The sequence below is a fragment of the Phacochoerus africanus genome, chromosome 15, assembly GCF_016906955.1.
Source record: "Phacochoerus africanus isolate WHEZ1 chromosome 15, ROS_Pafr_v1, whole genome shotgun sequence".
NCBI classification, from domain to species: domain Eukaryota; kingdom Metazoa; phylum Chordata; class Mammalia; order Artiodactyla; family Suidae; genus Phacochoerus; species Phacochoerus africanus.
This window is the reverse complement of record NC_062558.1, coordinates 41,269,834-41,297,155: the sequence shown is the minus strand read 5'-3', so window position 1 is coordinate 41,297,155 and position 27,322 is coordinate 41,269,834. Positions and strand designations below refer to the sequence as shown.

The 27,322-nt window shown below is 53.3% G+C and overlaps 1 protein-coding gene across 2 annotated transcripts in view; it reads right to left on the bottom strand.

Annotated features, from left to right (window-relative positions):
• Positions 1 to 27,120, bottom strand: part of TRPV4 (transient receptor potential cation channel subfamily V member 4) — a 44,046-nt gene extending 16,926 nt beyond the window's left edge. For both annotated transcript variants that reach the window (XM_047761394.1, XM_047761395.1), the window contains exons 1-5: positions 27,017 to 27,120; positions 9,553 to 9,961; positions 6,198 to 6,370; positions 1,366 to 1,518; positions 513 to 653 (exon numbers count right to left, since the gene is read on the bottom strand). In XM_047761394.1, coding sequence (XP_047617350.1) covers positions 513 to 653; positions 1,366 to 1,518; positions 6,198 to 6,370; positions 9,553 to 9,938 — 853 coding nt within the window. In that variant the 5' untranslated portion in view covers positions 9,939 to 9,961; positions 27,017 to 27,120. The remainder of the gene's footprint in view (positions 1 to 512; positions 654 to 1,365; positions 1,519 to 6,197; positions 6,371 to 9,552; positions 9,962 to 27,016) is intronic.
• Positions 27,121 to 27,322: the final 202 nt, after the last annotated feature.

The window sequence follows — 27,322 nt, the reverse complement described above, 5'->3', positions numbered from 1 at the left end:
CATGTCTGCGACCTACACCACAGCTCACGGCTAAGCCAGATCATTAACATACTGAGTGGGGCCAAACTTGCATCCTCATGGATATTAGTCAGGTTCTTAACCCACTGAGCTAAAACGGGAACTCCAAATAAGATGTGCCTTTAAGCAGCAGTGAAATTTAAAATCTTTCAAGGGTCCAACTGGCACATGGTGGTGATGGCCCTGCCATCTGACCCTCAGTCCCAGCTTAAGTTGGACTGAAAGTACACCCCATTGCAACCCTCTGATCCCATCACTTCCCCATTGTACAGATGGGGAAGTTGAGGCTCAGGAAAGTGAGGTGACACTCTACCCCTCAAAGGCAAGGCTGCTATGACCAAGACAAGCAAGGTGGCCGCCTGTGCACCAGGCACTGTCCAGGCCCACAGCCAGCGCAGACTCGGGTGTTTGGGGAGGCGCTGGGCCTGTAGCCACCACCATGTCACCCCCAGCTTCTCCCACATGTGCCCAGCCCCCACTAGGCCCCTCCTCACCGAAATAGAAATAGCCTCCTTCATCCTTGGGCTGGAAGAAGCGCCCCCGGGCCTGAGCGTGGACGTCAGCACCTTGGGCCACCAGGAGCTCCACATAGTGTTTGCAGCGGCGCTCGATGGCAATGTGCAGGGCGGTCTGGCCTTGGAGGGAGTGGGGGACAGTCATCGGGGGCACAGACCTGACCAGGCATGGGGGTCACTGGGGTGCAGAAGGTAGAAATCCACCCCAGAGCAGCAAAGGGACCTTCAGACATTCCTGGATGTGGAGTTTCTGAGGCCTGAAGTCCCAGACCTGCTGCATCATGCAATCAGATGGGATCTTAGGCTCAAAGGGAGATCCGACTTCTAGAATCCCAAGTGTGGGACTTGTCCGACCATAGCGGCTTTCATCCTAGAGGTGACAACGGCATCATGGTCTCACAACACTGGGGACCCAGGACATAAAATTCACAGCCTTTGAATCTGCACATCCAGGAATCTGAAAGGTCAAGTTGGATTCATAGATCTCAGAATTTAGACCCAGGGAGCTGGGACTGGTGACATTTCTGCCTTTTAGAACTGTTGACTCACAGAACTATTACCTTAGAGCCTCAGAGTATCCAGAACCAGAGCATCTGGGGCCCACATTCCCAGGTTCATGGCCCATTTGATGCTCACTGCATCTAGGACCCTTAGGACCTTGGATTCTGAAACCCAGAATATCAAAGAAGTTCTTGTTCTTTCGTCTGTTAATTCATTCAACACTTGCTTCCTGGGGACATGCTGGCCCTTGGGGCCTCATCTGAAGCTCCTAGGCTTGGGGATCAGATGAGTGAGGCTGGTGCCCCCACTCCTGCCTGGCTCAGGGCCTCACCTCGGTAGTAGATGTCCCGGAAGGGTGAGTTGATGAATTCTCGCATGTTGCCTGTACGCTCGGCAATGTCCAGAAGCACCGGGATCGTGTCGTTGCGGCCATTGCTCAGGTTCAGCAGGGCCTTGGGCAGACAGGTCTTCCCTGTGGATGGCTCTGGGGGGGAGAGATGTACAGGTGGCCCAAACTGCTGTGCAGCAGGGGACAGGGCACTGGGCAGGAAGCCAGAGGCCTTGGCCGTATCACTCCTCCTCTTTGAGCCTGTTCCCTACCTGCCCTGCATGATACTGAGAAGGTCAAATAAACTCAGAAGAGCATAAGTTCCTTCCAGCCTATAGATTGGTATTTACCAAAGCATATCTGGGGGGGATTTTTAAAAATCAAATAAAAGAGTTAATAGATGCAAACTATTGCATTTGGAGTGGATAAGTGATGAGATCCTGCTGTATAACACAGGGAACTATATCCAGTCCCTTATGATGGAATATGATGGAGGATACTATGAGAAAAAGAATGTATATATATATATGTGTGTGTGTGTGACTGGGTGACTATGCTGTGCAGTAGAAATGGACAGAACACCATAAACCGACCATAATGGAAAAAATAAAAATCATTTAAAAATTTTAAAAAAGGAGTTCCCATTACGGCTCAGCAGAAATGAATCTGACTAGGAACCATGAGGTTGAGGGTTCAATACCTGGCCTCACTCAGTGGGTTAAGGATCCTGCGTTGCTGTGAGCTGTGGTGTAGGTCACAGACACGGCTCAGATCTGGCATTGCTGTGGCTCTGGCGAGTAGGCCAGTGGCTACAGCTCCAACTTTACCTCTAGCCTGGGAACCTCTATACGCCACGGGTGCGGCCCTAAATATATATATATAACATTTTAAAAAAAGAAACCTCAAAAAAAAATCGAATAAAAGGGGAAATGCTGGGTTAAGCCAAACCCACTGCATTTCTTCCCTACAGGACTTCTCAGAGCCTTTAATCTGCTAATGCTGACAGTGAACCTCTAAAAGCAGACCCAGGGTGGCCTTTGCCAGCCAGTTGGAACATAGATCCTTTTCCCAAGAAGTGGTTACACTAGCGCCCCTAGAGGGGAGCAGAGGGAATGCAGAGTTCCCCAAAGTGCAGGCCATGAGCCACAGTGGATATGAAATTACCCTAGGATGTGAAATTACCTTCGAGTACTTTGGGGTTTCTGCAGATGCAGCAATAATAACAATAAAGGCTCGAGTGTGCAAGGTTTCATCCCCTTGTCAAAGCCCTGCTGTGAAGTCAGTCTCCGTTTGATACTAATGGTCCCTTAACATCTCCCACTAACGCTTGCTAATGTTTCTTTGCAATTTTCTTTCCCTTGTATTAATTTTTATGGTGACATGAATTGATTTATATCTTAAAAAGCGAGTCAATAAAAAGAGAACTCCCCAGTGAAGCAGACACAGGACCAAAAGGCCGGATGCAGGAATGAGATCAGGAGCAGGATGGGGGATGGGAGAGGCAGGTGTGGGCTGAGGTGCCCGCCTGGAGCCAAGACCCCTGGGGTTTGAATGGGGCTTTGCTCCGGGTTTCTGTATGACCTTTTCTCTGCTTTCTGTCTGGCTAAATTGAGGCTACAAAGGGAAATTGATGAGCTAGTAGATATTTGTTGATGAGCCCGGCAGCTAAGAGACCTGGATAAATAATACTGCTGCAGTTATTATTCCACGAGTGGTGACTTAAAGGTCTCCCTAGATACTTGGAATCACTGGGGAGAGTGCAGACTCGCAAAGACCTGAATTCCAATCCCACTGCCCTAGGGGTGGGGTTGCTTGGACAAGCCTCATTCTGGCTGCTTCCCCCTACAGCCCTGGCATCCAGCCCAGAGTGGACACCAGGTAACTATGCACTGAATGGATAAGGAACTCCAGTTCCCTATCTGCATAATGGGGAGGGGGCCCCGAATACTAGCTGAGGGCCCTGGGGATTCTGTCCAGACACACCCACACTCAGATGAGCCTCAATCAGTATGTATTCTAATTGTCAGGCAACTCACAATTATCCATACTGATCTTGTCATCGGTCCCTCACCAAACACCAACCAGGTCTGTGTATGTTCCCGTTCTCAGAGGAGGGTGTACCCAGCCAGCCAAAAATCTTTGTGTCACTCTTGTCTTCGTCCTCCCTTCTCCCCATATCCAACCCCCACCCACCCAGGATTCCTACCCATTTTACCTATTTTTCCAAACACTGCACCCCTCTCCATCTGCACTGCCACCAACCTGGCCCAACCACCATCTTTCTCACATACCCAGGACACCTGCCTTGTTCCCACCATCCCCTCTGGATGTCCTTTAATCCACTTTCCACATAGCAACTGGAGGTCACCTCAGAGCCCAACTCTGATGATGGTCAGGCACAGGGCCTTTGCACATGCTGTTCCTTCACCTCCTCTGTAGTCCTTCCTCCCTCTCTTTTCACTTGGTTAACTACAATTCATTGGGACTCAGCTCAAGTGTCACCTCCTCCTGGAAGCTCTCCCAGATTTTCCTGATTAGGTCAAATCCTCCAATATAGCCTTTTTGTGGATACATATTACAGTTTGTAACCGTGTACTTATTTCTGTGATTGCTTGCTCAATATCAGTCTTTCCCTGGAGACTGAGAGCAATTTGAGGACAGGGTCATATTTGCTTCCCTCACCATTTGTCCCCCACCAGCATAATGCCTGACGTTTGGTAGGTACCAATAAGCACCCATTGAGTTAATAAATATTCAATGAAGGGGCAAGCTGGGCACTGCAGGTAATTCCAACCCACAGGTGCCTAAGTGGTTTGTATTGAGTGGGGAACAAGACCCTGGATTTGGACTTCCACAGCCCCCAGCCCAGGCTGAATCGGGGTGAAGGTCTGCCAACCTGGGTGCTGGGATGAGGATACCAAGAACACCCGCTACCCAGAATGAGTTGCAGTTCCAGGAATCTACCGCCAGGTGGCAAAGTGGCTCTGACCCTGGGGAAAGCTGGAGCCAGGGCCCCTAATTGCCAAATTGGAGGCTGTCAAATTTTTGGGGGGCGCTGGGGCGGGGGGCACACAGGAGGGCCACTGACTCCTCTGAGAATCAATGAGCTCATGAGCCTCTGGTTATAAAAACATGCAGGGGCAGATCCAGGTTTTGCTGAGGCCCGAGACTTACACAATTGGGGATCCTATTTATGAAAACAAACACAGAATTACAACCTCAAAATTAGGGCCAAGTTAGAAGGGGCCAGAGCAAGCTTAATTAATGGGCCTCACAGTAAATCCCCTTTACACATGCATTATTCTATATAATTTCAGGGACCTTCCCCTGCAAACCTGAGAGTCCTCCACCCATGCTCATGCAGACACACTCACCTGGGGGTTCCCCCCCACCGCCCTCATTCAGTCCTGGAGAAGCCAAAAGCCTTGGCAAGCCCAGCCTGGCACTGCTCTGCTTGCTGAAGTCACAGGCACCATGATCCCTGTTTCACTGGGATTCACTCTATCCCAAAGCTCCCCACTCTCACCTGATGAACTTAGGAGGCCAGGCAGGGCCATTTGGCCGGGGCTTAAATATGCATTACCTCCAAATGAGATTATTCACGCCTTCACAGGGACCCTCTGAAGGCAGAGAGGGTGCACAACTCTTCCACAACTCTAAGCTTACGCCACAAGTGAGGCCACACCATCTGGCTGGGCAGCATGAGTGAATATTTTTTATAAGTCCAGTAATTCTTTTCTTTTTTTTTTTTTGGTTTTTGTTTATTTGGTTGGGTTTTGTTTTTGTTTTGCTTTTTAGGGCCACACTCACAACATATAGAAGTTCCCAGGCTAGCAGTCGAATTGGAGCTACAGCTGCCAGCCTACACCACAGCCGCAGCAATGCGGGATCTGAGCTGTATTTGCAGCCTACACCATAGCTCATGGCAACGCCAGATCCTTAACCCACTGAGCGAGGCCAGGGACCAAGCCTGCAACCTCATGGATACTAGTCAGATTTGTTTCCACTGAGCCATGATGGGAACTCCCTAGCAATTCTTTTCTGATAAAGCATTATATCATTTTGGTGTTCAAAGAATCTGACTAATAAACGTATGTGTGAAAAATATATTGCAGACTCGGTCAGCCTATTTTGGCACTTAATTTACTTTAAGTACCCAAAGTCTCCAAAAATGGCCCCCTGACCTCCTTGAAGCTTCATCAGCACTGAGCTGTTAACACAGCCAGTCTATCCTCCTTTCTAGCAGGTACCACAATTCTCGACATTTTATATTGATTTGTGGGGTCACATGGCCGGTTAGTTTCAGTTTACCTGGTATCTGGCACATAGCAGATGGCTGACCTGGGTGGAGGGGCTCACAGGCCACTTTCCCCAATTTGCAGGGAAGGGCTTAGGTGGGTGTTTTGAGTCTGAACAAGGCTGGAGGGTGAGCTCTCTGGGCCATGAGCTCTCTAAGTCCCATGGGCACTAGTGACAGGGTTTCAGCCTAGAGCAGGGAGCCAGAAAACTGGGCAGAAACCGAGGCTCAGAGAAGCCACACACCCCTCAAGTAGTAAAGGTAGGACTTGAACCCAGCTGGGTAGACTCTGCTTACCTATGATACTAACCTTTTCATAAATAAAAGTGGAATGAATAAATGAAGAAAGGCAGCAAGGGCCCAGAGAGGTTAAGTTATATGGTAAAGGACACATAGCACCAGACTCCCTGTCCAGTGCTCTTCCTGGCTAGTGCAGCCCACTGACTCAAAGGAAGATGCTAAAGGGAAATGGGACCCCCAGTGCAGGTCTCCCGCAATCCCCAGCTAGCCCGTCTGCTATTCCTGCCCAGGTGCTCACCTCGGAACTCTTCGTCAGTCAGACGCTTCTTGTGGGTCAGCAAGAAGGGGAGCAGCCCATCCAGGTCAGTGGTGGAGCCCCGGGACACGATGTCAAAGAGGATAGGCCGGTTGAAGACTTTGAGGATGGGGGGCGGCTGGGGGGCAGGAGCTTTGGGGCTCTGCGGCTGCTTCCTAGAGGGAGGAGGAAGTAGGCTAATAGGAGGGCTCATCTCCTGCCCAGCCCACTGTCTCTAGGCTTAGGACCTAGGAATTGGGGAGGGACAGCTAGGGAGGGACCAGACTGAGGGGAGAGGGACATCTGGAGACAAAAAGGAATGTTTTATCCCAACAAACCCTACCTAGGACCTTGGGTAGAGACAGACAGGAAGAAACACACAAGCCCCCCATCTGTCCATTGATGATCTACCCATCCATCCACCACCCACCCATCCACTGACCCACCCTCCTATCCATCCATCCATCCATCCATCCATCCACCATTCTATTTGTCAATCCATCCATCCATCCACCCACCCAGACATCCACCCACCCTTCTATCCATCCATCCATCCATCCATCCATCCACCCATCCATCCACCCACCCTTCTACCCATCCATCCATCCATTTGTCATTTACTGAGAACTAATAAACCAGAGACTAGAAGAGACAAAGGAAGTAATAAAATAAAGGAGGAACACTAGACTAACAGATGAAGCAGTTCTATCATTTATTCAATCATTCACTCACTAATTTATTCATTCAACAAACATTTGAGACAAATGAGGCCAAGCACATAAAGGGTTCAAGGCCCTACCAGAGTAGACAGCCAATAGACATTAGCTGATATTCCTGTTATTGTTTAGCACCCACTGTGTGTGTGGGAGAAATGCTGAGCTAGAAGATAGGTGGAGAAAGAACAAGTCAGAGCGGACTGGAGGAGGGGGGAAGCGATGGAAAGAGAAAGGAGGAAAAAAGACATTCATTTAGTCATTCAATAAACATTAATTGGACACCTGCTGTGTGTGAGGTTTTGAGAGTGGCACCAGCCCAGGGGCACCTTAGGGGCAGGGACCCCCTGTGCCATGGGCCTCACCCACTCAGTGCCGGGCACATATAGGGGCACAGGAAGAATCTGAAATGAAGACAGGAGAGGAGAAAGTGGCAAATCTGGGGATGGAGCAGAGGAGAAGGGACGGGAGCAAACCCTGACAGAGAGGAGGGGGGACTGCAGAGGAAGGGGACACAGAGGTGGGGCTTCAGGGCTAGCCCAGGGAAGGGACAACCACTCTCCCTCTGTGGGGCTCCAGCCTCAGACTTTCCATCCTGAGACAGGGCCCCCAGCTATGGGGCATGGGAGGAGGGGAGGCGGAGGCCGGGAAGAGGGGCTTTCTGACAGTGGGGGCACACAGGCTGGTATAACCCCTGAATGAGGGCACCTGGGCTGCCCCCATTTTATCTACTCCTGAACTGTAAACTTTGCGCCAAAAAATGAAATGAAAAGAACACTTTTGGGGTTTCTGAGGACCTCAGCCACTCAGCCACGTCCCAGCTCCTCCACAGTCCCTCCAAAGCCATTAGCCCTGGTTGTCCAGGATAGGGTTGGGGATGAGGGCTTGAGGAAGGGGGGCTGAGGGAGGGGAAAGGGAGACACAAAGCCCACCAGCTTCCAATGGGACCTTGGAGGGATGGGACACTGGGGCACTTTGCTACCCTGGGCCTGTTTCCACCTGAGTGGAGGTTATGCAGTTTGTCCAGCAGAGTGTGCGGACTGTGCGGCCCTGTTTCTTCGAGCCTCTCTAGCCTTGGGCCCTCATATGTGCACTTCTCTCCATGTGGAATACAGCCCCCCCACAAACCATGTGGTTGTCTTTTTGTACCCCTCAGCTTTGAGTTTAAACGTTGGCTCCTCCAGGAAGCCCTCCTGGACTACCTTTCCTGTATAGGCCCCCTCTCCCACTGCAGCATCTCCTGCAAAGTGAATCATCTATTCGCTTGCTTATCAGCTATCTCACCCTCCAAACTGAAGGTGCCAGAGAAGGCTACTCAGTGTCTAAACTTAATAGGGGTAACAGCTAGTCTGGCTCAGCCTTGAAGCCCCAGGGCCAACCCTCCCTAGCAGGCATGTGTGCTGGGTGCTCAAGAAACATTCATGGGTTGACTTGGTGAATAAATAAAGCAGACAGTTCCTGATCAAGCAAGGATTCAGGAGGGGAATGGGCTTCATCCAAGGGCCCAAGGGTAAATCCAAGGTGAAAAGAGTCTGTGATCAGCAAGGGGAATGAGGAGGACTAGGTGACAACGGGACAGCTTCATACTCTAAGACTGTCCTCCAAACACACACAGAGGCCTGAGAGGGGTTCTTGGGAGTTTTCATGGATGGCTAGCTGGACAGACAGCAGACGGATGGGTAGATAGATATTTGAATAAGTGTGATGGATGGATGGACTGGACAAGCAGATGGACAGATGGAAAGATGGGCTGCTGATCAGAGAAGGAGAAAGATTGAAAGACATGGAAATGAAATAAATGAATTATGAAGAGTTTGATAGCTGACTGGCTGCATGAATAGAAACAGTGGGTACATGGGAGGATGGATGGATGTTTGGGTCAGTAAATGATGGATAAATGGAAGGTTGGTTGTATGGGCGAATGGATGGACAGGTAGATGACAGGTGGATAGATGGGTATTTAGGTACTTGAATGAGATGTTGGATGGATAGATAGATGGAAGGATGGATGGATGAAGAGACGAGTAAATGGACAGGTGGACAAATGGAGGGATGGATGGGTGGGTGGATGGATGGATGAGCAGATAGATGAATGGATAGACAATTGTATAAAAAGTTGGATAGGTGGATGGATGGATGAACGAATAGGTAGACAAATGGGTGGATGGATAGATGTATGGATAGATGGAAGGATAGATGGATGAAGAGACATGTATATGGACAGGTGGACAAATGGATGGATGAATGCATGAGTGGATAGATGAATGAACAGATACACAAGTATATAAAAAGTTGGACAGATAGGTGGATGGATGGATGAGCAAGTAGGTGCATAAATGGATGGATGGATAGATGGATGGATAGATGGAAGGATGGATGGATGAAGAGACAAGTATATGGAAAAGTAGACAAATAGGTGGATGGATGGATGGATAGACAGGTATATAAAAAGGTGGACATATAGGTGGATGGATGGATGAGCGAACAGGTGGATAAATAGATGAATGGATAGATGTATGGATAGATGGAAGGATGGATGGATGAAGAGACAAATATATGGAAAAGTAGACAAATAGGTGGATGGATGGATAGAAAGATTCCATAAAGAGGAGGAGACCCTTGGCCAGGCAGCCAGCAATACTCACTCTATGACCTTCCTCCTCCACCGCTTGTTGTCACTGGGGTGGTGACGATAGGTGCCATAGTCAAAGAGTGAGTCCATGGGTGCCTTCTTGGGCCCGGGCACCACTGAGGACTCATACAGGGTGGACTCCAGCAGGTCAATGGGGTTGGGAACCCCCTTGCGGAAGGCACCCTGGAACTTCATGCGCAGGTTTGGTCGCCCATCGCCTGGGCCAGTAGGGCGACAGGGATCAGCCAGCGAGGGAGAGGGGGAGCCATCCTCCCCCTCAAACAGGTTGGCCAGCGAAGAGAGGGGGAAGGCCTCCCCGCCGGGCGTGCCACTCTCATCCCCAGGGGGCTCGGCCACCTCCCCAGGCCCCGTACGGGGACCTTCGCTGGGCTCCACCATGCTGCCTGTCCGTACTGCTCAGCCTACAAGGGAACGGGAGGGGAGTCAGGCCAGCTCCAGGAAGCCCCCTCCCACGTGGGCAAACAGCATTGCTGCCAGCTGCTTCAAAGCCACTGTTGTAATGACGGGGTACAGGGTGGCCACTCCCAGATGTGGTTGGCTGCCAGCCCCCAGCAGGAGCTGCAACAGGAGCCTCTTTCAGGGACCTGGAAACACCAGTCTTCCTTGCGTCCTGCTGCGCTAGACACTAGCTGGAGAAGGAAGGGCCTCCGAGTCACACCGGGTCCCCAAACCTGGAGCCTGGGGCTTCCTCATGGCCAATAAAACCAGCTTTGGAGCCCCCAGGTGAGGGTTCAAATCCAAGCTGCGCATTTATTTTTAGGGCTGCAGGTGTGGCAAAGGGAAGTTCTCAGGCTAGGGGGTTGAATCGGAGTTGCAGCTGCCAGCCTACACCACAGCCACAGCAACACCAGATCTGAGGTGCATCTGTGATCTACACCACAGCCCATGGCAACATGGGATCCTTAACCCACTGAGCGGGGCCAGGGATCAAACCTGTATCCTCACGGATACTAGCTGCGCCACAATGGGAACTCCCCAAGCTCTGCCTTTAGCAACCATGTGACATCCATGGTTCACAGCCTCAGTTTCCTCACCCGTGAAATGGGGGTGCTGAAGCAGAGCACACATGCCAGTGGTCAGTATGGTGCTGGCCACACCTACTAAAATAGAACCACTAAATACATGCTTCAGGCACCGTGGGTGCTCAGAAAATACTACGTAAACCCCACTGGGGGAGCCAGCAGCCCTCAATTTCCCAGCACCATCATTATGACCCCATTTCACGGAATGGGAAATCAAGGTTCTGAGACTTTAGTTACCTTCCTGCAGCGCACAAACCCTGCTCCTCCCAGTGCCAAGCACAGAGCCCTTTCCTTCCCTCTTTGCCTGGTTAATGCCTACCCACCTGTGTTCCCAACCTGTGTCCCTTCCTCTGGGAAGACCTCCTTGACCATTTCTTGGTAGGATTAGTCAATTTCCGGGCTGTGAGCCCCAAGAGACAGGGAATGCATCTGTCTTGTTCACTCCTGCACTGTCCCCCACACCTGGGAGGGCACCCCATGGACAAATGACCTGCTGACAAAGGTATTATGTGTTCCCATTTCACAGATGAGGAAAATGGAGCTTGAAGAGGGGAAGTCAGGAATTCCCGCTGTGGTGCAATGGGATCAGCAGTGTCTTGGGAGGGTTGGGACTCAGGTTCCATCCCCGGCCTGGCACAGTGGGTTAGGGATCAGGTGTTGCCACAGGTGGGGCTTAGGTCGCCACTGTGGCTCGGATCTGATCTCTGGCCCAGGAAATCCATGTGCGCAGGGCAGCCAAAAGAGAAAAGAAAAAAAAAAAAAAAAGGGAAGTCACCCAGCTTGTTAGGAGAAGAGGTGGACTTGAACCCAGCACTCTGGCTCCCAGGCCCAGTGTTTAGACAGGAGCAAGGACAAGGGAGGGGCGAGGCCCTGCTGGCTGGCTAGCTGTCAGCCCCTGCCTTCCCCAGCACACCACTGGGAGGGCTGAGCACCAAGGGCGAGTTTCCTGGAACTCCTACCATCCCACCCGGGCTGCAGGGAAAAGTCTGAAAAGCCCTCTTTTTCTCTGCCTCTCCCTCCCTGCGCATTAGCAGAAGAAAAAATAAAGATTGGTTCCCACCTTGTTTGTTTTGTGGCTACCAGGAGGGAAGGCTAGGGCACTGCCAGAGGCCTCTCTTGGCGGGAACAGCAGGGCACACAGAGGGTCAGAGCTCCGGCCAGGGGCTGGCCCCCTCTAGGCACCAGCAGGGAGGGACGGCCTGAATTTTAGAGTCTTTAGCCTTGAGCTCCAAATCCAGCTCTGCTATTTACCTGCAGCATGACCTTGAAAAAGTCATTTGAGCTACCCAAGTCTTGGTTTCCTCATCTGTAAAATAGGTACAGGGAGTAGTTTTTTCATACATTTGCAGGAAGAATTCAATGAGATCAGCATGTCCAGGATCGACCCAAACATTAAATTAGGGGCTGTCTATGATTATAATCAAAGGAGGAAGGAAGGGCCAGGAGTACTGATGCTGAAATCAGATAAACCTGGTTCCTGTCTTAGTCCTGGTTAATTAGCAGCTGTGTGATCTTGGGCAAGACACTTTCTCTCTCTGAGCCTGTTTCCCCACCTGGAAAACCAGGGTAATCCCACCTCCTCCTAGAATTCTTGGGAGATGGCAAAGACCTCAGTAATTTGAAGCACCTACTCGGTGCCACATCTAGTAGGACCTCAGGGGACATTAGCCCCCATCCACTTGTCAGGTGGGAGAGGGAGACCCCTAGTGGCAGCATCGTGAGCCTGGGCTTTGTAATGCAGGGATAGGGGTGTGCTGAGGTGAGGAGGGGGCGTCCAGTACTGTTCATCTTACTGGGGACCCCACGGTAAGGGGAAGAGGAGGAATTGGGCATGGGCTTTTGCTGTCAACACCTCCCCAATAACTGCACCCCTTCCCAAGGCACCCGTCACTGCATGGAGCTGGATATCCCCCAACTCAGGTAGGGGCCAGAGGAGGCAGCTGGGAGGGCCCCTCCAAACCCCACTGTGACTGCACCCCCTCCCTTAAGAAATCCCAATCCAGACAGCATCCAGGGTTTCTGGGGGCTCCACAATAGGGGATCTGGAGTCAGCCCAGCCACAGGTTCAAATCCCCCCTCAGCCACTCACTCACAGCTCATAGGCTTCACAAGGCACACAGGGATCAATATTAGCATATTAATTATGGTGAAGTTATAATTATGAAATAAACCCCATCATTATCGTGATAACGTCGTGAGCCCAGGTGTTTCACACACTCTCACTGGGTCCTCACTGCAACCCTAGATCCTCGGTTCTCAGCAGGGGGCCATACTGTGCCCCACGGACACTCTGCAATGCTGGAGACATGTTTGGTTGTCACATTGTGCTACTGGCATCTAGTGGGTCAAGGCAAGGGATGCCATCCAACATCCTACAATGCCCAGGACAGTCCCCACCACAAGGAATGACCCAGCCTGAAAATCCGATTGTACTGGGGATGAGAAACCTGCCCTGGAGGCAGGTGCTTTAATTCTCAACTCACAGATAAGGATATTGAGGCTCAGAAAAGTTAAGTGACTTGCCCGAAGCCATTCAGCACGTTGGTGAAAGAGCCAGGATTCATATCCGGGCAGTTGGCTGTGGATCACCCTAACCCCTCAGTTGACGGGGACCAGGTGTCATGCCAAACCTTTACAGTAATCTTGTTCAAGGTGCACAACAGCCTCGGGGGGAATCTACCAGCCCATGTTAACCTCTCAGAGCCTAGTTCTCCCCACCCATAAAATAAGGCTTGCAAAACAGCTTCCATCCCATAGGGCTGCGGTAACAGGCAGTTCAGATATCTCTTGGGTACCCAGTAAGTGCTTGATAAATGCTTTAATCAACACCATTATGATACGGTCCCAGTTTACCTGTCCTCCACCCCCCTCCCCCCACCCTGGCACACACACGTGGCACTACTGTAGCCTGGTATTCACAGCTCCTGTTAACATTCACCAGACGCCCCCCACCCCTGCCCCGCTCACGCCCCTCTCTCCCTTAGTGAATCTGCCAGTCTGGTGAGCAAAGCTGGGCTACTGCTCCCGTTTTACAGCTGAAGAAACTGAGGCTCGGAGACGCCACACAGAGTGAATGGCCTTGAAGAGGGCCTCTGGACTGACCTTGGACTCCTTCCACACCACACCACCCGTGTGTATACACACCAGTATGCACATACACATGTGTATACACACACACACACACCCTGCTCTGTGGCAATCCCCTCCCCAACACTGCCCGGTTCTCTGTGGTTGGGGATGGAGCCTCACTCCCTGTTCTAATTCGCCCTGAAGGCTGTTATTACACATTCCAAACCCATGCCAGACTTAAGGGGAAGGAGGGGTGCGGGGTGGGGAGCAAGGCTGAGAGTCCTCTAGAATCTCCTCTCCGTTGAAATGTCTGTGTTTCTTCTGGATGCGCCCTGTGAGTGCGCACATGCGCATGTGCCCACTGCGAGCCCCTGGGAACGCCTTTGCAGCTGGCAGCACGCAATGTGTGTCAGGGGCTCAAGGAAGGACATGTTTGCAGAGTGTGAACAGCCCCACACACTGTGTCACCACAGTATTCATTTAACTCAGTGGATCAGATTTCAAGCGTTTTTAAGTACCCAAACGCTTTAACAAAACTATATATATTTAGCTATAGACATATAATAGACCTAGTCCACACACAGACAGTTGTGGCAGGACAGATAGAGATCTAAATCTTAGAGCCCAAAGAGCAAGATTAGAGGAGTTCCCACTGTGGCACAGTGGGTTAAGATTGTAGCAGCTCAGATTGCTGTGACAGTGTGGGTTCAATTCCCAGTCCAGCGCAGTGGGTTAAAGGGTCTGCCATTGCCACATCTGTGGCATAGGTCACAGTCAAATTCAATCTCTGGCCTGGGAACTTCCATATGCTGCAGGTGTAGACATTAAAAAAAGAGGAGGAGGATTAGAAACCATTCGCCTATATATTTAACAAATATTTATTGAGCACCTATTATGTGCCAGGTCTCAGGCCATAGAAGTGAGCAAGACAAAGAATTCCTACCCTCCTGGGGCTGACCTGGTGGGAAAAGAGAACAGCTAGAGACAAAGCAAGAAGCTGAGGCATGTCTGGTGGCGTTAAGAGCTCATTAGACCACAAAGGCTCGGGGTGGCTGAGTTCAGGGGTGCAGGGGTCCCGAGCAGGGTGAGGAGGCATAGGACTGAGCCAGGGTCCCTACGCCTTCCTCTCTGCCTGGGTCAGACACCAGGCTCTCCAGAAACGTGGCTGAAGGTCAGGCATCCTGCTCTGATGACCCCTGGGGATCAGTCAGGGCACTCCCTCCCCTGAAGAAGGGGCACATGGCAGGGAGAGGCGGGCATGGAAAGAACTTGCATTTTGACATCAGACAGATGGGGGCTTGGCTCCCAGACGCACTGTTCATTAGCTGGGTGAGCTTGAGCGAGTTACTTAGCCTCTCTGAGCCTTATTTGCCTCACCTGCCCTTGGGGCTCTTAATTGGGTCACTGTGAGGATTATAAGAATTGAGTCAAGCACCTGGCACGGATAAGCCCTTGATAAATAGCAAACTGCAAGACTGGGTGAACTGCAGGTGTCTTCTCTCTGAGACTCCCGGGTTCCACAGGGGTGGGGTAGGTCTCTAGCTTCATTCCCCTGTTCCCAGGGAAGAGGGTGGAGGCAGGGGTCCATCCTTTCCACTACCCCATGGCTTTGCCTGATCTCATGGAAACCCTGGCATGTACTTGTCAAATCCCATCCTCCTGATTACACGGCCGAGGAAAGCTGCTTAAATCTGGGGGCAAGTTTAGGCATGCAGGGGCTGCTCCACCCCAGGGGGAAAGAATTCCAGGGAGCTGAGATCAGTACACTCTCATGGGCATTTGCTGAGTCCCACCTGTGTGCAGGGCACCCAGGGAGGTATAAAAGAGGGGAAGCGCATTGAACTCACAGTCTGGGAGGGAAGGGGGATGGCTCATCGTGCACCCCCCCACACACACACAGGCCTTTGCCTGGGCTGTTCCCTCTGCCTGAGATGCTCTTCCTCCACCAGCTCCCATTCTTAGGGTGGCATCTGAAGCTGTACTTCCTCTGAAAAGCCTTCCTGCCTCCCCGCTCCAAGTCTAAATCAGCTCCCTTGTGTTCACTCTTAGAGTAGCATGTGCCTCCCTTTATAGTGTCTCTCTTTTTTTTTTTTTTTTTGGTTTTGTTGTCTTTTTAGGGCCCCACCTGCGGCATATGGAGGTTCCCAGGCTAGGAGTCGAACCGGAGCTGTAGCCGCTGGCCTACACCACAGCCACAGCAACTCAGGATCCGAGCCGAGTCAGCGACCCACACCACAGCTCACAGCAATGCCAGATCCTTAACACACTGAGTGAGGCCAGGGATAAAACCCACATCCTCATGGATGCTAGTCGGGTTCGTTAACCACTGAGCCACAACGGGAACTCATAACGCTTTTCATGATTAAACTTTTTTATTTGGCCACGCCCACAGCATGCAGAAGTTCCAGGCCAGGTTTCAAACCCATGCCATTGCAGTGACAATGCCAGATCCTTAACCTCTAGTTCCACCAGGGAACTCCTTCACGATTAAACGTTGACCTTTACTTATATCATTCTTTTATCCAAATTCTCTTTTCCTCTAGAATTTTAGTTCCATGAAGGAGCAACTGTTTTGTGTCTGCTGTCTCCCCAGCACTCAGCATCATGCCCGGGCATCAGTAAATATTTGCTTTCTTAAACTATAAGGCAAAGGGCCGCTGAAGTGCTGAAAGGAAGCAGGAGGAAGTCGCAGTGATCCTGATGGGCACAGGGAGAGGCTGCAAGAGGAGGGGTATTCAGGCTGGGGCTTGACAAGTGGAATGGGATAAAAGAGCAGAGAGGGCGAGGTTGAGGGTGTGGAGCTGGGAAGGTGCAGGGGGCACTGAGGACTGGCAGGGCCTGAGACATGAGGAGAAGAAAGGTAAGAAGAAGAAAAGATTCGTGAGTGGGTGAGGAGGTGGATGGATGGGGGCGGGCAGGCAGACCAGGGGACAGTTCTGCTCCCAGACAGACTCAGTGCACTTCCCCCTCCCTCCTTCCGGGGGCCCCCACTTCCTGCAGGACCCCAGAATAGCCTCTCATTCTAGATCGGTCCTGAAGGGATGGTGTGGATGGGGAAGGGACTAGGAGTACGCATCCCGAGGTTTGCTGGTACCAAGAGAGAGAAAAGATCTCCCCACCTTACAGGTGAGGAAACTGAGGCTCAGAGAGGTAAAGTTACTCTTTCAGGGTTGCCCAGCTCCTGAGAGGCAGAAGCCGATCTACGACCTTTGTGGCCCCAGGACCTACTCCTCCAGCAGATACTTTACAGGGACTTAAGAAGAAAAAGGGGGGAGTTCCCATCGTGGCGCAGTGGTTAACGAATCCGACTAGGAACCATGAGGTTGCAGGTTCGGTCCCTGCCCTTGCTCAGTGGGTTAACGATCCGGCGTTGCCGTGAGCTGTGGTGTAGGTTGCAGACGCGGCTCGGATCCTGCGTTGCTGTGGCTCTGGCGTAGGCCGGAGACTACAGCTCCGATTCGACCCCTAGCCTGGGAACCCCCATATGCCGCGGGAGCGGCCCAAGAAATAGCAACAACAACAAAAAGACAAAAGACAAAAAAAAAAAGAAGAAGAAGAAAAAGGGGAGTTCCTGTTGTGGCACATCAAAAACAAATCTGACTAGGAACCATGAGGTTGCAGGTTTGATCCCTGGCCTCGCTCAGTGGGTTAAGGATCTGGGGTTGCTGTGAGCTGTGGTGTAGGTTAAGGACGAGGCTCAGATCTGGTGGTGGTGTGGCTGTGGTGTGGGCAGGCAGCTGCAGCTCTGATTAGACCCTCGCCTGGGAACCTCCATATCCCTAAAAGGACGAAAAGACATTAAAAAAAAAAGAAAGAGAAGAAAAAGGTGGAGGTGAAGGAAGAGTGGTCTCCTCCGGGGGTTGGGGCAGCTGTGTGACTCTGGACAAGTCCACTGGCCCTTCTGTGCCTCTGTTTTCTTACCTATATATATATATACATTTTTTTTCCTTGTCTTTTTGCCATTTCTAGGGCCGCTCCCGCGGCAATATGGAGGTTTCCAGGCTAAGGGTGGAATCAGAGCTGTAGCCACTGATTAGTGGATGGCTACTGCCAGCACCATCAGTGTCACTACATTATCATTATTAGGAGGAGAGGGATGAAAAGACAGACTGAGGCCCAAGGAAGGTATGACTCCAGGGAGGGCAGAGTGTTGGCGCCCAGGGCCTGGGACTCTGGCAGTCACCTCAGAGCAGCTGCCGCTGGCAGCTCAGCCCATTGGCCAAGTGAAAGCCACTGTCTGCCAGGCTGCCTGAGGCTCCCCGGGGCCTGGCAGGCGGCAGCAGCAGGGATCATCCCGCCATGACCGGCACCTTCCCCAGCCAGCCCGTGTTTACCTAGCAGGTCTCGGCCCAGCCCGCTTCCTGTTTGCTGCACAGTGCCTGCCTGTCCGGGGCCGACAGAGCCCCAGTGTCCTACTGGGTCCCCCCACCCAGGAGGGTGCCCCCTCCAGCTCACACCACCCAGGCGGGGCAGGGCCAGGGTGATTCACCAGGCCCCAAAGAGGGCAAGGCCAGTGTGGCCACGACAGTCACTCGGTCATTTGGCAAGTTATTGGCCAGAGAGATTCTGACATGCACACGAACACCCCTCCAAGCTCTCACAGGCCCCCGGTCAATTCCACAGTCCCTGGCCCTAGGGTGGGAGCCCTGGAAGGCAGGGAGGCAGCTTGCACCTCTTAACACAAAAGGCCACATGGGAGGATCCCCTTTCCATGAAATGTCCGGAATAGACACATCCATAGAAAGAGAAAGCAGGTTAGTGGCGGCCAGGGGCTGGGGTGTCGGGGGACAGTGACTGCTAATGGGTATGGGGTTCACTGTGGGGGTGACAAAAATGTACTGAGACAGAGGTGATGTCTGTATACCTCTGAACACGCTACAGAACCAGTGAACTGCACGCGCTCAAAGGGTGAGTTGCATGCGAATCATACATCAACACTACCAGGCTGGGTGACTTCAGGCAGGTCACTTCCCCTCCCTGAGCCTCAATTTCCTTAGAGCAACGTGGAATGTCGTGAGGTTAGACACTCATAAAGGGTCCAGCACAGGGGCTGGCACATAGAAAGGGCTCAAGGACGCGACATCCCTGTCCCAGGAGGCTCCGGCTCCTTCTTCCCTTGCCTCATGCCCTCCCATCAGAGCTCAGCCCCCAAGTCTCTGACTCAGCTCTGCTTGGAACGTGATGCTACCCAGCTCCGGCCCAGAAGGATGGAGGCCCCTTCTCCCTAGCCTGGCCCCTCTTCCAGAGGACAGACACAGGCACAGAGACGATCCCCAGGGAAGATTCTGTCGCCTCAGAAACCACCCAACCTATGTTCTGTTCCCCACCTGCCACTTCCCAGTGGAGTGGCCAGGGGCAAGACACTTCTCTCTGGGCCTCGGTTTCTTCATCCGTAAAATGGGGGAAATAATTACTGCCACCCGGGAGGGGGGAACTTGTATCTGCTTTATAATTACTGGTTGGATAGTACATTCACGTTCTAAATTAAAAAAAAATAACATGGTGGAGTTCCCATCGTGGCGCAGTGGTTAACGAATCCAACTAGAATCCGTTGAGGATGCAGGTTCGATCCCTGGCCTTGCTCAGTGGGTTAAGGATCCGGCGTTGCCGTGAGCTGTGGTGTAGGTTGCAGACGCAGCTTGGATCCCGCGTTGCTGTGGCTCTGGCTTAGGCCAGCGGCTACAGCTCCGATTCGACCCCTAGCCTGGGAACCTCCATATGCTGCAGGAGCGGCCCAAGAAATGGCAAAAAGACAAAAACAAAAACAAAACAAAACAAAAACATGATGGGCATTCCCATATGGTGCAGCAGGTTAAGGATCTGGTGTTGTCACTGCAGCAGCTTGATCACTGCTGCGGTGCAGGTTCGATCCCTGGTCTGGGAATGCCCACATGCCACAGGTGCAGCCAAAAAACTAATTAAAATGGTAGCTTCTACAACAAAGGGCTGTTGTGAGGACTGAATGACAATGGAGGATAAATGACTGAATCACTGATCAAGAGTTTAGGATAGCACCTGGTGCACAGTAAGTGTTCAAAAAATGGCAGCTGCTTTTTCATTGTTAACCTTCCCACAATTTACAGCTAGGGAGATGTCAGGGTGGAGCCCGGGCTGGGACCCAGACGTCCTGGCTCCGAAGGAGATGCTGCCTTCTGAAAGGGTTTTCTTCCCTCCTCATTCCCATCTCCCTTCCATTCCCCAGCTGGGAGACAGAGGCCCAGAGGAGACAGGACACCCACCCAGACCTACACACAGCCCTCCATCCCTCATACCCACAGGCCAAGGCCCCAAGGTTACCAAGTCAGAGAAGAGAGCAGACACCTAGGGAAGGGAGGGGTCAGGCAGGAGCCCGGGAAGGGAGCCCCAGGCAGCAGAAAACCAGTGTGAGATTCTCTCTCTGCCCCGGCCCGCCTTGCCTCCATCCAGTCTGTGCCAAAAGTAGTCTACTGTCTCTGGCTAACTGCTTGGAATTAAGGCTGAGAGGAGAGCCTGGAAGCCCGCGGTAGTGCCTACCCTCCTTGATACCCGTCACAGCCCCTTCTATCTGTCTTAATCCAAAAAATAACTCTGGAAGGTGGGCATCATTGTCTCCATTCTCAGATGAATAAAGCACATCTGGGGAAAATGGAGGTGAGGGGCCCCATTTCACAGATGAGCAAACTGAGGTTCAGAGAGACCAAGAGACCCAGCCAAGGTCACAACTCAACAGGAAGGGAATATTCCAAGCATCTGCTTTCAAACCCATCTGAGTTCAGAGTCTATGCAGCCCTCTCCCTGGGGTCACTCTTTTTTTTTTTTTTTTGGTCTTTTTGCTAGTTCTTGGGCCGCTCCCACGGCATATGGAGATTCCCAGGCTAGGGGTCCAATCGGAGCTGTAGCCACCGGCCTACACCAGAGCCACAGCAACGCAGGATCCGAGCCGCGTCTGCAATCTACACCACAGCTCACGGCAACGCCGGATCGCTAACCCACTGAGCAAGGGCAGGGATCGAACCCGCAACCTCATGGTTCCTAGTTGGATTCATTAACCACTGCGCCACGACGGGAACTCCAGGTCACTCTTCTAATGCAACACCCCTTGGAATCCCTGGGGCAGGCTGGCGCAGACAGACTTAGAGTTTGAATCGTGGCTTTGCCACTTAGTAGCTGTGCGACCCCAGGCGGATCACTGCACCTCTCTGAGCCTCAGTTTCCTCATTTCTAAAAGGGAGTTAATCACAGGACCCACCCCTGGATTGCTTGGATGCTGTGGGTGTCAGAGCCTCATAGAGGGCAGCCCCAGATAGTGGGAACACACACAGCTCCCAGACGACAGGGACCTCTTCTGCTCCAGTCACCACTGAGTCCCACTGCCTGCCAGTGAGACTGGCACAGAGAAGATGTCCAAGACATACTTGTTGAGTAAATGAACAGATGGATTAACGAATGAACGAACTCATGGATACAAATGAATCAAAGACAGCTAAATCATTCTCCGTAGGGCAGACAGATGGTCACAGCTGAACCTCCACCCAACTAACCAGCTAGCTAAATTCCACCCCCACTCATCCTTCAACAGTTAATGTATTGAGCACCTACTGCATGCTGGGCTCTCTGACCCAGGAGGTTCAATTCACCCCCTTCCCCAGTGAGGGCAACAGCTATCATGGGTCCATTTTGCAGATGAAGAAACTGAGGCTCAGAGAGACCAGGGCACTTGCCCAAGTCTGAATCTGAGTAGGCAGGTTCTCCTGATGCCCCCCGCCTTGTTGGCTCATCTGTTGTGCACACTTATTCCTTCCTTCATCCATTTCTCTGTCCACAGATATTCCTTTTGGGGGGGGGCATACCATGGCACATGGAAGTTCCTGAGACAGGGATCAAATGCACACCACAGCAATGACAATGCAGGGTCCTTAACCACTAGGCCACCAGGGCGCTCCCTCCACAGGCATTCCTGAGCACCTCTTCTCTGCCAAGGAGCACAGGGACAGGAGTGAAATGACCAACAGGTCCCGCCTGAGGTCAATTGGCCCCAGCTTACTGGGGACCCCCACCCTGAGCCTGTGGAGCCCATTAGGACACATGCTGGAAGTGGGGCCCCGTACACCCCCTTGAGGAGCTCTCCCAGAGGTGGTCAGCCCTCCAGGTCAGCCGGATGGAAGCCAGGCCATTCCACCCTCAGGGAAAAACAGGCGTCCAGTGAGACTGAGGAGCCCTTTGTGTGGCAGGCAGGGTGGGGGCGGGAGGGGCGACTGTTACTCACCACCCAAAGAAAAATAAGAGTATTCCCATTTGGTCAATGGCCCTCCTGTCTGCCCCCCACGCCACCACCTCCCTCCATAGCCTTTCCTGCCCTCTGACCTCATCTGGGGCAGACCTGCGAGTGGGGAGGGGCCCCAATGCCACTGGCGTGGTGTCTGTGACCCTCCTGCATGGATGAGGAAACAGGCTCAGAGAGGTGGGGTGACCTGCTTGTGGTCACACAGCCAGCAGTGGGTAGGGCTCAGGGCAGAAAAGGGAAGCCGATGAACAGGAAGGGGCTCAGAGATGGGAAGGAAATCCGAGTCACAGCAAAAGTGAGGGCCGGGCCTCCTTTCCTCATTCCTGCTCAGCCAGGGGGACAGCTCACAGGGACCCAAGGGCACCCAAGGCAAGGCAAGTCCAAGCTGGGGCAGGAGTGGCAGCCAGAATAACACGAGCTCCCCTCAACTGGCAGAGCTCTGAACTCCAGCAGACCCCAGGTGGCATCCCCAGGACCCGAGAGGTTAAGTCACTTCCTGAAGTCACACAGCAGTGAGTGCCTGAGCTGGAATGTGAACAGGCATGGGTCATACTCCCAAGAAGGAAGAGGCGAGCAGCTTTCCAGGAAGGAAGCTGAGCCAGCCACTGGGCTTTTCAGGGAACCCAAGAGGACCAGAGTCAATGGAATCTGGCTTTCAGGTCCAGCTCTTCCAAAGGCCAGTAGGGAATCCCTAGGCAAACTGCTTCTTTCTCTGAGTCTCAGTTTCCTTAGCTGTAAAATGGGACTCAGCAGTCCTGCCCCGCCCACCTCCAGTAGGGGTGATGCTCTGACAGCGTCAAGGTGAATGTCAGGCAAGAGACACTGGTTACACTCTGAAGAGTCAGCGTCGCTCTGGAGACTGTCTGAGGCACAAGGAGGAAGGGAACTCACTGAGAGCGAGGGTTTGAAGCAGGTAGCTAGGTTTTGGCCCTGTTTTTAAGCATCAAATCAAGAAAGTAGGAAACTCTGACAGCTTCTGGCACTCAGTCAATGCCCGTAAATATTTCAGAGCTGAAAAGACAGCAACCATTGTCCAAATGCAAGTCTAGCTTTGCCCCTGCTACCTTCCACCCGCCCACCTGGCACAGAGGGGCTCTCGGAGGGTGCCCTGGGGACGAGCTGGAGGAAAACGCGCCCTGGAACAGGCCAGGGGACAGGATGAGGAAGAAGATGGTGCTCAGAGCCCCACTCGTGTGCCTTGGACTGTCCTTGCAAAGAGGGGACAGAAGAGCACCATTTGACAGATGAGGAAATGGAGGCTCAGAGCAAAGAGGTGACCTGCCCAGGCTCCCCTGGAGGGAAGGCAGCGGGTCTAGGACTGAAGCCCAGGCCTGTCTGAACAATTCAGGTTCTTATCTCTAAGCTCCGGACTGTCTTCTCATGACCCCAGGTCTACACAGATGGGTTCAGACCACCTTGCAAGTTAAGGGCATGGGTTTTAGAACTGGATAAATGGAGGTCAGATCTCCGTTCTGGCCCTTGCCAGCTGAGAGAACGCTGGGCAAGTGCCTTCGTCACCCCAACCTCAGGTCCTCTCTCTGAGGGTACCAGCATAGCTTTGCGTCTAAATCTACTGAGTGTCTGGCTCAGGGTCTAGCGCTCAATAAATCCTTGCTGCCATCGTAATGACCACTAACGCAGCCCAGGTTTGGCTGAAGCTGGACAGAATCTTGCACCCAGAATTCAGAGCGGCAGCTGCAGGGCCCAGGACCACAAGTATCTCAAGAGATCTGAATTAATCTTTAACAGGTAAATTCCATCCCAGCTTGGCAATGCAGAGCATTCCAGAAGAGCCTGCTGGCATGAAATGTTCCCTTGGCCCCCCAGATCCTGGATGTGACAAGAAGAGGAGCTGGTCCCTAGGTCCACATGAGTTGGGGAGGGGCCTGGAGTGTCTTTCCCAGAGTCAAATTCGAGAAACTGAGGTAGAGAGCGGGTCGGGGGGGCCTGGGGTGGGGGTGGTTAGAGCCACCAGCTCCATGTGGCCCCCTCCCTCCCGGGAATGCACGAGGGACCTCAAAGGACTCCAGCCCTCTCAAAAGGATGTGGTTGGGCACTCAACCATGAGACAGAGATTTACTGAGCACCGTGTGCCAGGCACAGAGGCCACAGCCTTCGCATTTCTCTTTCTCCTCCACCTTCCAGCCAGCCCCCTCTCGTCCCTACCTGGGGCCCCACGCCTTGGGCCTGGATGACTCCCCCCAACCCACCCCCCTCCAGGACCCAACTCCCTGCCTGGCCCCCAGTCTGCAGGCCTTTCCAGACCACACATCCGGCCTGTACTTCCCAGCCTAGCCGGGAAGACTTTTAGGGCTTCTGGGTCTGACCCAGCCCCTGCCTGTCTGATCCCTTGTCCTTCCTGTTCATGTTGCATACTCTAGGCAAATGGGACAATTTCGCAGCTCTCCAAACCCTAGTTTTACCACTTGGTGACAGGGTGAAGTCAGGTCCATCTGTCTGAATGCTCTTTCCAGATCTTTCTGTCTTTTTAGGGCCGCACCCGCAGCACATGGAGGTTTCCAGGCTAGGGGTCTGATAGGAGCTACAGCTGCCAGCCTACGCCAGAGCCATAGCAATGCCAGATCCAAGCTGCATCTGCGACCCACACCACAGCTCAAGGCAACGCCAGATCCTTAACCCACTGAGCGAGGCCAGGGATCAAACCCTCATCCTCATGGATCCCAGTCAGGCTCACTAACCGCTGAGCCACGAAGGGAACACCTGAAACGCCACCTTGATAGAGTATCCTGCATCCTGTCACAGGGCCACCCGCAGCCCTGCTCTCCTGACCCCCATTCAGTGGCAACACCTAATTCCCATTACCTCCTGTACATGCTTGCTTGCTGGGTGCTTGCTGGTTGGGTGTGGTACTGCCTGCCTGGAGACCACAGCTGGCACTGGGGCAATCCCAGGCCCAGTGAGGCAGCCATGAGGAGGGGCAGCCTCCCTCCCATCTCACTGGCTCCCTTGGAGCACCCAGTTCACGCCCCTGGGGCTGGGGCTAGGCTGCGGTCCGAGGTACCTCAGTGCCCAGCCCAGGGCTGGCCCAGGGTGGCTTCTCAGGAGGGTGTGATGGACAAAAGAGTAAATAGCTGAAGCCCCGCTCACACCAGATGAGGTGGGAGGGGTGTCCACAGACCGTGGCCTGGATATAAGGCGGCTGTTAGCTTGGGAAATCCCAGGCCTCATCTTCAATGCAGGGCTCTCTCTCCCATCATTTTCCTCAGGTGACCATTCCCTACACCTGGGAAAACTCACTTCAAGATGACCCCACCCTGGAGCTCCCATCATGGCTCAGTGAAACGAATCTGACCAGCATCCATGAGGATGTAGGTTCAATCCCTGGCCTCGCTCAGTGGGTCAAGGATCTGGCATTGCTGTGAGCTGTGGTGTAGGTCACAGACGCAGCTTGAATCTGGCATTTCTGGGGCTGTGGCGGGCAGCTACAGCTCCGATTCGACCCCTCCATGTGCCGCGGGTGCGGCCCTAAAAAGACAAAACAAACAAATACATATCCTGCTTTTTACAACCTTGAGCCTGCCTGGTCTATGACTGCCATTTACTGTTTGGGGGAGCCTCTCCTTCCTGTGACTTACCAATAAAGGTGAGAAAGAGGAGTCCCCAGCCCCTCTGGTTCCCACCATTATTCAAACAGAATGATCTGGAGAAATGTGGAAATGGTCAATTACCTTTTTTCATTCCCTCCATTAAGACGTTTGAGGAAAAAAAAAAAAAAGATGTTTGGGGCCACAACCACCAACACAAGCATAGAGATGGCAGGGACCGCAGGTACCGTGTGGGGCCCCCACAGGTCAGCTGTCCTCACCCTGGCCCTGGGAGTCACCCTCAGCCTAACCCCCTCCATTCTGCAGATGAGCTCTCTGTCCCTCAGCTAAGGGAGGAGCCCAAGGTCACAAAGTAGTGGGTGGCAGAGCAGGGGTTCAGGGCCACAGTGGCCCCACTTTCTTTTTTTTTGCTTTTTAGGGCCACACCAGTGGCATATAGAGGTTCCCAGGCTAGGGGTCCAATCAGAGCTACAGCTGCCAGCCTACACCACAGCCACAGCAACACTGGATCCTTAACCCACTGAGTGAAGCCAGGGATAGAACCAAGACTTCATGGTGCCTAGTCGGATTCATTTCCGCTGCACCATGACAGGAACTCCTGGCCCCACTTTTAGCCTCACAGATGACTCTGGCCTGACCCTCATACCCCGCCACCTCTTCACTGAGTTGCCCTGCTGTCATCACCCCAGAGATAAAGTGGTGAAGCTTAAACCTTCTAGCAGGTTTTAGCATCCCAGAGCAAAGCTCACACACAACTGCACGCCCCCACCATGACCCCCAGCAGAAACCCTTGTTCTAGACACAGGGCAGCCATAAGCGCCCCCCCCACCCCCACCACCTTCCAAGACACCCCCTGGGCGCCAGGCAGGGAGCAGCCCTGGGTTTAAATTCCACCTGGCTACACCCCCCACCTGATCCTCAGTTTCCTCATCTGCAAAATGGGGAGGACAGATAGAGAAACTGGCTGGGCCTGGGCCAGGTGGGGGGCGGAGAGCTCAATTAAGGGGCCTGTGGGTGGAATCACCTGGCATGTGGGGCAGGGCAGGTCTCTCCAGGTCCTCAGAGACCCTCCCAGGCTCCCCAGGACAGAGCTGAAGGGGCGGTTAAAGATTATCCTGCCTCACAGGGGGGGTTGGGGGGAAGGGCCTTCTCTCTGGGACTCAGTAACCAAGAAGTGGCCTTTGGAAGCTCCAGACTCCCAGTCTCTCCGCCAGGCAAAAAGCAAACCTCAGCACCCCCAACACCCTCAAGCCCCCCAAAAAGGGGTGAGCCAGAGGTGGGCTGCAGAGCCTCCTGCGTTTGGTCCCCAGTCCTCCATCCCAGAGCCCAGCAACCCCAGAGCCCACCATGGGCGCCCATTTCACAGGTAATAAAACCGAAGCCCAGAGAAGCGGTGCAGAGCCCAAGAGTCCCCCTGCGGGTCCCGCGCCCCAGGCCGGCTCTCCGCTGCCGCCAGGATGCGCCCGGGGGCGCTCGGGGTCTTAGCCGAGCCATCCCTCCCGGGGTCCCCGCCCCGAAGGCTCAGGCCCCACTCACCTCCCGGAGGGCTCGGCGCTGGTGGCCCCAAGAACGCGGCGCTTCCTGAAACCCGGCAGCCAGCCCCGTGCCCGCCCGCCGTCGCCGCGTCCCTCCTCCCGAGGCTCAGGTTCCACAGCTGCGCGCCGCCCCCCGGCGCACCCCGCCCACCTCGCGCCCGGACAGGCCGCCCCTGAGGGGGGAGGGAGGCGGGGCCTCAGTTTCCACACCTGGAAGGTGGGCCTCAGCATCCCTAGTTGAGGGGCAGGGGCTTAGTGGAGGGGGCGCTGGCTGGAATCGAGAGATCTCGGACTCCTGACTTCGCCA